The 14,101-nt window shown below is 45.1% G+C and overlaps 1 protein-coding gene across 2 annotated transcripts in view; it reads right to left on the bottom strand.

Moving 5' to 3' along the window:
• The window catches only part of JAG2 (jagged canonical Notch ligand 2), a 319,544-nt gene that overhangs the window by 89,027 nt on the left and 216,416 nt on the right, over positions 1 to 14,101 (bottom strand). For both annotated transcript variants that reach the window (XM_078660292.1, XM_078660293.1), the window contains exons 6-7: positions 5,203 to 5,333; positions 4,720 to 4,839 (exon numbers count right to left, since the gene is read on the bottom strand). In XM_078660292.1, coding sequence (XP_078516418.1) covers positions 4,720 to 4,839; positions 5,203 to 5,333 — 251 coding nt within the window. The remainder of the gene's footprint in view (positions 1 to 4,719; positions 4,840 to 5,202; positions 5,334 to 14,101) is intronic.

Here is a 14,101-nt window from a genome sequence, read left to right on the forward strand (position 1 = left end):
GTCCTTAAAGAGGGCCGAGGTACAGTCCCCTTGAGGCATTACTCTCCCCCAAACCCAAGGAGGGAACAGACAAAATAGTCTGTGTGACCACATTTTCACCCATTTCAAACATTATAAAGAAAATAGTTGTTTGTCATTGTCACACCCCCAAAACGGGTGATTTGGCATTGGAACGTCCTCTTTTTGCTTTAAAAAAGAATAAAAACATTAAAGACCATTTGGTCAGAGCATGCCTCCCACCATCCAGTAGTCATCTCACACTACATGATTTCTGGGGATCAACACCAATGGTGGGTCATCACAAATGCAGTGATTGCAGTGTGTGTGTGTGACTACACGGTTAAATCGAAAGAATTTGTACACAATACTGTACGCGCTGGCCTCAAAGATTTCTCCAACTGTAATATTACAAATGTAATTTATACAATCACGTGTCCTTGTAATTTGATATATATTGGCCAAACCAACCAGAAAACATGAATAAGATTTTCCAACATAGAAGTCGCCTGAGATGCAAAGTCACCACAGCTCCATTGGTTGAACACTTCAATACCCTGGGACACATTGAAAATGACATCCTGTGGCAAATGATTGAAGTTGTGAAAATGCCTGAACGTGGAGGTGACCACTACAATTCTGCCTAAAGTGGAACTCGTATAATCCTCACAATGCACTGCTTCCATGAGGTATTGCACAGAATGGAAGACTGGACAGCTCTGATCTAAGACCTCTTATTCTTTATGAATATACTGTGAAATTTCTTTGCTTGAAAAAAAAAACGAGTTTGGTATACATGAGCAGCTTAGAAGGTATATATTTTGTCATATGTTTTTCGCCCTGGTTGTTTGAAACTTCTCTTGGATATCATGGTTGTTTTCTCTATAGTCTTTAAGATGTCGGATTTTTTTGCCTTTTTACTGAATATATATATCTAACCCCATGTCCAGGAGAACTTTCTCCCACACTACTTCTAATTATTACCAATTGTAAATTGTCATACTACCTTGATGAACGTAATAGGTTTCACTCTCATTTCCTAACTGGTGTTCCATACTATGCTGATCCCCCGATTCTAGATAGAACGGATTATATAACGTGGGACTCTACATTATGCCCCTTTTGAGGATTTCTGATTGACTGCTCTGTATCATGGACTGCCTCCTCCCTATTGTGGATGGTAGATTGAAAACTACCTTGGTACTAGCAATTCCTAACACACAATCAAGTTCAGCATCTACCTGTATTTGTATCCCATAATTCGTTTTTATTTAAATTCCAGATTATTTTGTCAGCCTTCCTACATTATTAGCTATTATTACCAGCATACGGCATGTGCTATATACTTGTGAAGTCCTAAAGGACTTCACAAGTTTTAGGAGGTCGATGTCGCCTCCCTTTATTACTTATCCTTGTACATGTTGCATGATGAGATATGTTCTCATTCCTAATATTTTCTTTTTCCCTTTTCTTCCTTACTTTGTTCTACAGGTGTTATTCTCTCTTATTGTTTATATTCTCTGCATATAAATGATGTAAATCTCGGCCAATAAATCTCGCGAGATTTTTTCACTGGTGCGCAGTCTTGCCACCTCCGACCGTACTAGCCTTTTCCCTGCTCCTTCTCAATCTTTCTGTCACTCTCTTAATGATTATTTTATCAATAAAATAATCAACATCAAGGCTAATATTCCCATGGTGCCCCAACCTAACTTGCCGGATCACTCCCTCTCTTCTTCCTCTGTCTTGGATCATTTTAAACCCATTCCACCTGAGCTTTTCCGCGACCTTCTTACTAAAGTCAAGTCCGGCTCTCCGGCGGATTGTGCACCCGCTCGGATCCTTAGAACCCTATACACTAGCTGTTCTACCCCTCCTTTAACTCTTCTTAATTCTTGCTTAGCTCTGGGTTCTGTCCCCTCTTCCTTTAAAACTGCCATTGTGCTTCCCATCCTGAAGAAAGTTGGCCTGGACCCCTCCCTTCCATCTAATTTCAGGCCGATCTCCCTTCTTCCCTACCTTGGGAAGATTCTTGAGAGCTACGTGACATCTTGTCTCTCCAATTACATCGAGGAGAATAACATCCTGGCCTCTCACCAGGCCGGCTTTCGACCTGGCCACTCTACTGAGAGTGTGGTCCTTGCGGTCCTGGATGAACTGAAAGGGAAGGCCGACAGTAATCTCCCCCAGGCCTTAGTCCTTTTGGATCTGTCCGCTGCGTTTGATACGGTCGACCATGCCATTCTTCTCGACCGCGTCAGCGCAGCGGGCATCCAGGGCACCGCCCACTCCTGGATCGCGTCCTTTCTTCAGGGCAGATCACAGGCAGTTCACCTCTCTGATTTCTCTGCGCCCCCCCTCCCGGTCACTTGTGGGGTACACCAAAGTTCTTCTCTTTCCCCTCTTCTCTTCAATCTCTATATCCGCCCCCTCATTTTCTCTCTTCTTGAGCTGGGGGTCTCGGTATACAACTACGCAGACGACCTCCAGCTCGTCTTCGACCTATCTTCTCCTACTCATTCTCTCCCCAAGCTCAGCTCTACCCTTGTCTTCATTTCCCAATGGATGAGCTTCAATCATTTGAAGCTCAATCCTGACAAGACAGAGCTTGTTCTCACTGGTGGTCCCTCCAACCCCTGGTCCTCTGTTCACTGGCCCCTTTCCTTTGGTCCTCCCCCCTCCCCAGTTTCTTCTGTCCGGACCTTGGGCATCAAGATCAGTAATGATCTCTCTATGCATGCGCACATCAGTTCCGTTGTTTCCTCCTGTTTTCTTTCCCTCCGCCTCATTCGAAAAATTTCCCGGTTTTTTTCTGTTGATGCCCTCAAAGCCATCATTTCTGCCCTTATTACATCCCGCCTGGATTATGGCAATGGCCTGTACGTAGGCATTCCGGCCTACGAAACTCGCCGGCTCCAGGCCATCCAGAACCAGGCGGCCCGTCTTGTTTTTCGTCTCCCTAAGTTTTCCCACATCACTCCTGCCCTTAAATCCCTTCACTGGCTCCCCGTTCATTTCAGGTCCCAATTTAAACTTGCCTGTTTGGCTTTTCGGGCGCATGCCCGCTCTGCTCCTCTCTTTATCAATTCCTTAATCTCTTCTCATGCCCCATGCCGTTCTCTTCGCTCGTCTTCTCTCTCTCTTCTTCACGTTCCCCGCTTCCGCAAATCCCGCACCGGAGGCACCCGCTTCTCGGTGCGGGCTCCCCAGATCAGGAATACTCTCCCTCTTTCTATTCGCTCCATTCCCATCTTCTCACACTTTCGTAAAGCTCTCAAAACTTTCCTTTTTCTTCAGGCTTTCCCTGGCTAATTCCCCTGGATCCCTTGGCAGATACGGTTGTGTTCCTTAGCGCCAGGAAGCCGCTTGGCCGCAGTACGCTCTATAAGTTTCTTTTTCATTTCATTTCATTTCATATATGCATGTTTTCCTGATGATGATCCTGCATTATTAACAGTTCTAAACGTCGACCTAAAAACACTCTGGCCCTCTAAATATGTGCATATGACTTTGGGGTGCAGTAGTGTTCTGTTCCATCAACAAGTGACCTTTATTGTGTACATTAATGGTCACCTAATGTTCCTTGCCTGTTTATTTCGTGATTTTAACACTTGATGAGGACTACCCGAGAGGGGTTTATCTCCTATATTTTGCTTAATATAGAATAACATTTGTACTACACATCCAATACGTTCCTGGATAGTATTCTTTTCTCCAGAGCACTGTTTCTTATCCATTTACATAGGGAACGTTGTTCCTTAAACTACAAACTACACTTGGCCCCTTTTGATTCTTGGGGTTCCCTTGTGAAAACATTTACATATTCCCAGATGAAGTCTTGCACAAGGCTCCACTGTGTTTACGCAACATGGACTACAAGTAACATTACTTCTGCAAGGAAATTGTGGTATTTATTAAACAGCCTCTAGATCGAATATATAAAAACACTGTGTTTAACCTCATCGATGCTTGAGATATTCTTCACGTGTGCTGGGCCATAATAGAACTGGGTGTGGTCATGACTAGCTCAGCTCGTCATGAGCACCCTAGAGGTATACCTCATGACGAGCTGAGCTCGTCATGAGCATCGAAGGGGTTAAGTTAAATATATAGGTGATCATATGTAGGTCATCGCACTATGTCTGGTGTTCCACTTCTTTAAAATGTTATGACTTTATTTTCAATAGGCGTTTTAGTGCTGCAAAGCATGTTCTCACACAGGTGGACACTACAAAGAACTTTGGGAGACACGAATTAGGACCAAGAGGAAAAAGCTAAACATTTTATATGTTCCTTTGCACCAGTGAGTTTAAATAACTATTTTTCAAGATACATAATGATGCAGAGGATTCGCCACCATGTTGACTCCTAATACTCCTATTGAGAATAGAAATTAGAATGTGTTTCTGTAAACTTATTTTGTAACAAGCTTTCGATCTCCTGTGTTTTAACAGGATAACCAAGGAACTGGGAGGAAATTTACCACTACAACTATCGGTTTAGAATATTCTGGAAAAAGGAATTCAAGATGTTTCACTTTGAGGGCAAATACTTGCATCTTTAAAAAACACTTGGAAGAAAGCACAATTCAGTTTATTAATGCCAACAAATGGAGAGCCCTACAAAATACACAGCAGAGGATAAATACATGATGTAGACTGCTGACTCAAATTATTCAATTATTTAAGTTTACTTTCAATTCCAAGTACAAAATTGAAATACCAATTTCACAGGTCTTTCCAGAGTAGCCGTCTGGGCAGGCACACAGATATTCGCCAGGTTCAGAATTCATGCAGGTTCCTCCATTTGAACAAGGATGATGATTACCACAGTAGTTTAAGTCTGGACAGAGAAAAATATGCTACGGTCATAAGTAAATAAAATTAAAAAAGGAACATAAATTTAGCAACACAGCCTATCAATCAAGCTTTAATAAAAAGAAGATGAATGCATTCTGAAATGAGTTTCATGTTGTAATATGTTTGAGTTAAACCACCTAGACATATCGGTTTAACTAAGCATAGGCCCTCCCCTTATCAACTGCAAAACATATCAGATGTTTGTATCGGTAATTCATGATTTTGGACTTTCAAACCATAGCGGTCATCAAATATAATGTATAAAATGTAGTAACTAAACTTGCGATGGCTTCCAAAAGAAAACATGGTTATTGAGTTTAATAAAAATTAATATGTTCCACAATACCTTTGTCACAGAGTATACCGCCCCAATTGGTTTCACAATTGCATTTCCATGGAGCATGACAACTGCCGTGCACGCAGCCAGGGTAGGGGACGCAGTCCGTGCAGTACTGTCCTTGCCACCCATAGTGACACCTACAGAAAAAAACAACAGAGTACTGTCAATGAGGTGCATGCTGATCATTATCATTCAATGATCATCAGTATGCTAACGAATTCAAGACCATATACGACTCATCTGTAAGAAGAAAATATTCAATGCATAGGGCACAATAGAATCAATGTTGCCTAACATTTAGCAATATACATTGAGTTGTACCGGTTAACAAAGGGTGGCTGGAATTAAACAGAGGGGAAAACACACACAAACCTTATAAACTATAATTTTAAGGAAAATCTAAAGAACGGTTTATAAAGAAAATACTGGAAACAATATTTTTCATAGCAGCGGCCATGCAATCTTTGAAATCGAGTTGCCTTTCATTATGGAACACAATTTCTAGTTTTATTGACATTTTTGATATTGTCAAGCAATTCTTGAGTACTTAACACTAAGAGTTAAGCACTCTCACTGCTCTATGAGGGTTTTGGATTTGGGAGACGTACATAGATTTGAACTCTACAACTAAGGCACCGTTAAGAATCTAACTTTGCAATTTGCATATTCTGGAAGGCCATGTCAGTGATGTCAATCACCCAAAGCTTGTTCTAATTCAATTTATCATAATATGTATACTATTAATATCATTATCTACAATACACGCGAAGTGCAACAAACCATACACATTAAATATAACAGACAGTACAATGTCAAAACAAATCCTAAACGAAATAAAAAACATCAGCAAAACCTTTGCAGAAGGATAATTAATTAGCATGCCCTTCTAGAATTACACCTGTAAAAGCATTATCTAAACTAAAGAATGTAATTGTTTTCCTATACCCACAAGACAAATCTTGAGGGAATTGCCATAGGACAACAGCAATTTTAACAGGTGCAGCAGTAATGAAAACTACCTACAAAACAACTATCATTTGTTGCTCCTAGACACAACTATTTTACATTGCCTAGGCTACGCAGAAAAACTCTGACTACAATTAACGGATTCATTCTACTCACTGTATGTTGCAAGACTTAGTAGGCAACATCAAACGTTCTCACTCCTTCCACATAAAAAAAGGAATAACCACTTGCAGTCCTTTATAGATGGGGGAAGTGAAAAGAAAGGCAATATTATTTAATGGGTCAGGTCATCAAACTTAAAAGAGGAAACCCTGTTCTCAACAGGAACTGAAATTGATACCCAGGCTGTTTTAATGGAAATACCTCACAGGTGGTGGGAGCTTTTGAGTCAACCCTGTGGTCCATAGACAACAACCATCCCAAGACTCTGAAGCTACTTTGGGTGGATGATTGGGTTCATCATTGCCCAAAGGTTGGGCAGCCAGTGTGCAGGTTAATAGACAAGAAGGAGGATATCCTTGTACACTTTTAGCACAGTGAGTGCGGTGATGCCCTCAGCAGTCTCTTGGAGAGGTTAAACCTTTCAATGATGACTCACTCCCCTTTTTAGGGAGGTTGACAGAGAATGTACAAGGGACTGACTATATCATGGCTTCAGAGGTATTGTGTACTTGGTTGGAAGTTATTGATGTTTTATTCTTGGGTTGCGTGATCATGCGATACAGTCCTCCCGCCTGAAATTAGAGGAGGTAATTAAACCCAGGGCAAGGGTAGACCTTAAGCCGGTGCAAGGGAGGACAAACAGCGTCGCAATCAGAAGGGAAAAGGTGACAAAAGCTCATTTTCTTGAAGGTGCCTTTAACTGCAAACATGCGGAGGATTTTGTATCCTTGGACCTGGAAGTGATCCCATCGTAGGTTATCCCGACTTTTCTTGATGTTAGGTCTAACATAAATCAAGCTCGCTCACTGGAATGTTGCCGCATTAAGCTGCATACTCTGGGTTGGTTTGATTCACCCTGTACAAAAGCACTGGCTAATTTACATCTGGCCTTGCGCACAGACCCGGAACATAGGGAGCTTATTAGAAGATCACATGCATTACATAAAGAGGCTGGCGTAGCTAGGACAACGGAGCTGAAGGAGAGGGCATAGGAGAACCTTCAGACAGCTAGCTTTGTTAAAGAAGGTGCGGGCTGCTTGGAGGTGTTAATAGCCTCCTATTTTAGAGGCCCTATTGCCCCATCTAGAGATGTACATATACCAGAATCAAGGTGGATGAAACATTTTTCAATGATATATTCGAGTTCTGATGAGTCTACTGAAGTTGGTGACACCAATGACCAAGGCATAGATGCTACCCTTTTGTTTTTGATTTTGAAGAAGTACAGAGGGCGAATGTAGCAGGGGTAAGGCTCCCAGCCCTGACAGGTTACCAGCTATGTTTTCATGGACTGTCAGCCTTGATGGGTGCCTTTGCTTATGAACCTGCTGAACGTCATCACATTGGTGGGTCCACAGGTGACATGGAAAAATTCCATCATAGTTCCAATCTATAAAAAGGGAGGTAAGTCACACCGAAAGAACTACAGACCCATATCACAGCTTGATTCTACCGCCAAGATAATGGGTAGTATTCTGTTGCAATATTCTGTTGCAAAGACTGGAGGACTGGGCTGAGTCCAACAACATTTTCGTAGAAACCCAGTATGGCTTTAAGAAGGGGCTATGCACCATCGATCAAAGCCTAAACCAGAGTATTCTAATAGGCAAATATGCTGTTGCCAAGAAAAATTCTATGTTCCTGGCATTCATGGATCTAAAAGCCGCTTTGATTGTGTTTCACAATCCAAGCTTTGGGCTCTCATGTCTGAGATGGGTATAGTGGATGCTATTATTACCGTCATCAGACAGCTGTACTCGGAGGGAAGGGCCTGTGGGTGCCACAGCTAGGAGAGAGAACACACAACAACGTTCAATATTAAAAGGGGGTGAGTAATTGCCCCCTTGCTCTTCTCCTTATATACCAACAGAGTAGAAGAAAGCCCTTGTGGGGGAGCCAGAAATGTTCCATACATCGGCAAGCATCCCCTTCAAAAACTCCTCTATGTGGACAATGTAGTGCTCGTGGCAAGGGCTGGAAGAGTGCTGCAGGGTCTAATAGAGACTTTACAGTTTTTATGAACGAGCTAGACCTACAGGTCAACGACAGTAAAACTTTAATAGCTCGCAGCCCGGTGGCAGAGGGCTCGCGCGCATGTGCTGCTGCTGTATTTTAACCTAAAACCCTGCTCGTCTCTGCTGATTACGAGCAACTTTATTTTTAATTTCTCTCCTCACCCGTTCCTGCTGATTGCTAGTAAGGACATTGTCCTTTTTAATCTCCCCCCTGTGGCCCGCTGACTACGAGCCGCCACACTTACTTGTTAGTCCGCCTGAAGCCAGTCATTCTCGACTGCGGGCGCCATCTTGGGTTGGGTGATCGGCCTGCCTCACCTTAGCCACACCCCCCTAGTCACACGGCTACTAAGGACCCTCCTTCCCTCTTCTCCAGCGATAGCTCGCAGCCCGGTGGCAGAGGGCTCGCGCGCATGTGCTGCTGCTGTATTTTAACCTAAAACCCTGCTCGTCTCTGCTGATTACGAGCAACTTTATTTTTAATTTCTCTCCTCACCCGTCCTGCTGATTGCTAGTAAGGACATTGTCCTTTTTAATTTCCCCCCTGTGGCCCGCTGACTACGAGCCGCCACACTTACTTGTTAGTCCGCCATGAAGCCAGTCATTCTCGACTGCGGGCGCCATCTTGGGTTGGGTGATCGGCCTGCCTCACCTTAGCCACACCCCCCTAGTCACACGGCTACTAAGGACCCTCCTTCCCTCTTCTCCAGCGATAGCTCGCAGCCCGGTGGCAGAGGGCTCGCGCGCATGTGCTGCTGCTGTATTTTAACCTAAAACCCTGCTCGTCTCTGCTGATTACGAGCAACTTTATTTTTAATTTCTCTCCTCACCCGTCCTGCTGATTGCTAGTAAGGACATTGTCCTTTTTAATCTCCCCCCTGTGGCCCGCTGACTACGAGCCGCCACACTTACTTGTTAGTCCGCCTGAAGCCAGTCATTCTCGACTGCGGGCGCCATCTTGGGTCGGGTGATCGGCCTGCCTCACCTTAGCCACACCCCCCTAGTCACACGGCTACTAAAACGACTACTATGTGTCAGCACAGCGGACGAGCGCAGCGGGCGCGCCGTAGGCGCGCCGGAGTCGCGCCAGAGTTAAGCCCGTCTGCGCCCGTCCGCGGCTGGCCGGGGCAAGGGGCCACTACCCCTGGTCCTCCCATCCGATACTCTTCAGCGGACTTGACCCTCCTACAAGGCCATTGGCCCCTCGACCCCCGCACTATTCAACGAACCATCAATAGGGGTTGTCATTCTCCCTGTCGTGCCTGTCCACAAGGCTGTCCCCTTCCTATTGTTGCCCCGTCAGCTCCCCACTCATTGCCCATCTCTGACCCCCGCTCTCCCCCACTGTCTATTATCCTATTAAATACTAGGTCAGCCATTAAACATCGCCAGGAATTATTTATACTCTTAGATACGGACAAACCTGATCTCCTACTCTTAACGGAGACATGGTTCTCTGAGACTTCTCTTCCGTCTCTATTGGCTGCCCTTCCCTCGACCTACTACTCTATCCGTGCTGACCGTCCTGGCGGGAAAACGGGTGGAGGCGTTGCCCTCATCGCCCGTATTGATTTCCAGTTCCAGATTCTCCCCTCACCCCCCCTGGGAGGAATTGACCACCTTGTGGTCCGCTCCACCTCTTTCTCCCCTCACCTAGCCATCGTGCTGGCCTATCGTCCACCTCAACCCACTCCGTCTTTTCTCCCCGCTTTTCAAGATTTACTTGGCACTCTGGCCGTCAATTATGCCTCGGTTTTGGTCCTCGGGGACTTCAACTATTGGCCTACGGACCCTAAGGAATGCACCTCATCCAAGGAATTTTCCGAAATCCTTCTGTCACTCAATTTCATTTCCCTAGTCCATACCCCCACCCATATTCACGGTCACATTCTAGACCAAGTCTGGTCTCTCAACTGTCCCATGTCTTCACTTACTGTTACCCCATGCACTTGGTCTGATCATTTTATAATTTCCTTTTCCCTTAGCCTCTGCCCGATTAAGACACTCACTCATACCAAAAACTCATGGGCTCGCAACTGGGGCAAGGCCAACTTGTCGGACCTTACCTCTTCACTTTTGGCCTCCTCTCCCTCTTTGTCGGGCTTGGCGTCTGCAGCTCAAGCCAAGGCCATCGACTCTTGGCTTACGAATGGAAGCGACTGCTTGGCTCCTCTTCGGCGCACCTCGATCAGGCGCCCTAAAGATGCCAATCGGTGGTTTAGCAAAGAACTGAAAGAGCAGAAGCTCACGGTTCGACAGGCAGAACGCAGATGGAGACTGGACTACTGTCCTATCTCCAAGTGCCGCTACGTCCTTCTCCTAGGGACCTACAAAAAAAACATTATAGAGACCAAGAAAGCCTACTTCTCGGCTAAAATTCTGGCGGCTGAGAATCAACCTAAGGAGATTTTCGCCATTACCCACGACCTGGCTTTCTCTGACAGGACCTCATTAAAGCCCCCTCCCTCTCAGAAACTCTGCGACTCGTTGAACTCCTACTTCGTAGAAAAAATCGCTACAATCAAATCTAACATTTCCCCCCCCTTCCCCTCTCTTCGTGGACCCCCACCTACCCCCCCGCCCCAGCTTCTCTCAACTCTTTTCCCCCTCTCTCTGAGGAAATTTTCCTCTCTCTTCTCCCCAAAATCAAATCCGGTTCCCCCGCAGACATCTGCCCGGCACACATCTTACGGCAGATTTACTCTGTTTGTACCCTGCCTCCTCTCAGTTTCCTTAATGACTCGTTGGCCCAAGGGGTTGTGACTCAGTCACTAAAATCCGCCTCCATTGTTCCCATTTTAAAAAAACCAGGAGCCGATCCCTCTGTGTTGGCTAACTATCTCCCCATCTCCCTGCTACCCTTTTTAGGCAAGGTGCTTGAGCGACACGTCACCTCTGCGCTCAGCTCCTTTGTCGAGGAGAATGGGATGTTGGCCCCTTGCCAGGCTGGGTTTCGACCTAAGCACTCGACAGAGTCAGTGGTGGTGTCAGTGCTCGACACCCTCAGAGAAGGTATGGATGTAGGTCAACCTCAGGCGCTGGTCCTCCTTGATTTGTCCGCCGCTTTTGACACGGTGGACCATTCCATCTTACTCTCCCATGTCAGGGCGGCGGGCATAGGAGGCTCAGCCCTCATTTGGCTCTCTTCCTTCCTGAGGGACTAGACCCAGGCGGTTCATCTCGGGGAGTTTTCAGCTACCCCCTGCCAGGTCCAGTGCGGAGTACCCCAGGGTTCTTCTCTGTCTCCTTTATTGTTTAATCTCTACATTTCCCCCCTTATCTTTGCTCTCCAGAAGCTGGAGGTCACGGTATATAACTATGCCGATGACCTCCAGCTCATCTTTAATCTGTCCTCTTCCTCTGACTCTATTTCTAATTTTCAATCTACTCTATCCTTCATCAGGGACTGGATGAACTTCAACCACCTGAAGCTCAATCCCGATAAGACGGAACTTGTGGTTACGGGTGGTTGCTCCAGTCCCTGGAGCTCTCTATTTTGGCCCCCTTCCTTTGGTCCTCCCCCCACCCCAGTCCCATCTGTTAAGACTCTAGGCATTAAGCTAAATGACAAACTCACTATTCACTCCCAGATAGGTTCGGTGGTTTCTTCTTGCTTTCTCACTCTTCGTACTATCCGCTCTATTTCTCGCTTTTTTTCTTTCTCTGCACTCAAATTGATCATGTCCGCACTGGTCCTGTCCCGCCTGGACTACGGGAATGTCTTGTTCAATGGCATCCCTCAGTACAGCTTGCGCAAGTTACAACTGGTGCAGAACCAGGCGGCCCGCCTTGCTTTCGGTCTCCCCAAATTCCATCATACCTCCCCCCTCTTGAAGACCCTTCACTGACTCCCCGTCCGGGAACGCGCCTTGTTCAAACTAGGCTGCATGTCTTTTCAGGCCAGGACTGGCCTGGCCCCTATTTTCATATCTTCAGCCATCAAATCTTACGTTCCCGGCAGAGACCTTCGTTCCTCAGCCCAACATCTTTTGGTTGTCCCTCGTTACAGGAAAAAAAAAACAGGGCGGCTCTAAATTTTCTACCCTCGCCCCTGTATTCTGGATTTCCCTCCCCTTCCATCTTAGGTCCCTCACCCAGTATTCCATCTTTCGCAAATCCCTGAAAACATTTTTATTTACTCAGGCCTTTCTGTCTTAAACCTTCCCTTCCCTCAGCTCATGTCTCAGCGATTGACTCCGCCAAGTAGGTTGTTTGCTATCTCAGCGCCAAGAAACCGCACAGGTGTACGTTGCGCTCTACAAATACTTTAAACTTAAACTTAAACTTAATTTTGACCTGTGGGAATAGAAAAAAGAAGATCCTTGTCTTTTGCATCAACAGTTTTAGGGTCAGTGACGACACAAGTTTTTTATACTTGGGTATCGTCTTTGACGCAAAGTACTTTTAGAAGCAGATGGTGTCAAACAGAGCAGCCATGTTACAGAGGAACATTCTGGCTTTGCTAAGCTGTAGTAAGAAATTAGGGATAAAACCTGTGCACGAGTTGTTGACCATTCATGCAGCTAAATCTGTGGCAACAGCCACATATGTGGCAGTCATCGGGGGCACGGTGGATGTTAATGAGATACATCGTGTTGAGGACGATTTTATAAAATAATCTTTTTGGACTAACATGTAGCTGCTTTAAAGCCATGTGCCATGATGAGTTAAGTATTCCCTTTATTACAGATAACATCAAGATAGCCCCGCTGTTACTCTGGCATTCAATCTGGACAAGGGAAATTGCATCGCTAAACCAATGAGTGATGGAGGATTGTCTAAAATTACATTCTGCCCTCAACAAACGTTGTATCTCATATGTTAAACTAGCTCTGGAGGAAATAGGGCTCTCTGATCTTTTCACCTCACGGACATCATGCCTCTCATGCAGTAAGGTAAAGTTGAGGCAGACATTTCTAGCCAAGGCTGCGTTAAGAAGATTGGTGTCTAACAAGAATAAAACTGCAGTATTTCTTATAGTCTAACCCCCTCCTATGTAGGTGGGCAACCCTTTGTGACTGCAATCCAGAAACAGCAGCATCGCTTTGTTCTCACAAGATTCTGTCTCAACTACCTACTGTTAATGCTGGGTTAACCTGATAAATGCTACTCCGTGAAGGAGTTGGGTTTCTGCCCGTGTGATGGAACCTCCACTCAAACCAACTTGCACATCATGTTTTTCTGTTTGTTGTATGGGACCAATAAGAAAACACTTCTTGTGCTCCTCCTTAAAAGATATAACTTCGGACAGTGTAGACCTGCCCTGCGCTTTCTGCAACAACTTGGCAGCCCTTTGGTCTGTCAGACTCTTCATCTGGCAATAACTGAGGTTAAGAAGATTTGTCCTGTCATGAAGGGTTATTACAGGGGACGGCACTGTGATTGCACCTAGTTTGTTTGGCACTTTAAGGACGCACATGCATTTTATATTAATGCATCCACTGTAAGTGTGGATCCTAGAAAGGTCCCATGTCTCAGTATAATAGTTCAGCAATGTTTAAAGACCTTTTTATGTCTATTGTAGAATGTTTTTCTTATCAGACGTAATCTTTTAAATCTTACGGTTCCAACTGCACTCGATGTGATGTGGTACTTCAGGATTTGATATCTCGGAGTGCGGTGTGGGTTTCTCAAGACAGTTTTATCGATTAGGGGGAATTTAAGTCATTTTCTGGGAGTACAATGAACTTAAATTGTATTTTAATTTTTGTTTTAAATTCCCATGTAATTTTATGCTACGGAACCGTAGTGAAATACATATT

The sequence above is a fragment of the Lissotriton helveticus genome, chromosome 9 (assembly GCF_964261635.1).
Source record: "Lissotriton helveticus chromosome 9, aLisHel1.1, whole genome shotgun sequence".
Taxonomy (NCBI): domain Eukaryota; kingdom Metazoa; phylum Chordata; class Amphibia; order Caudata; family Salamandridae; genus Lissotriton; species Lissotriton helveticus.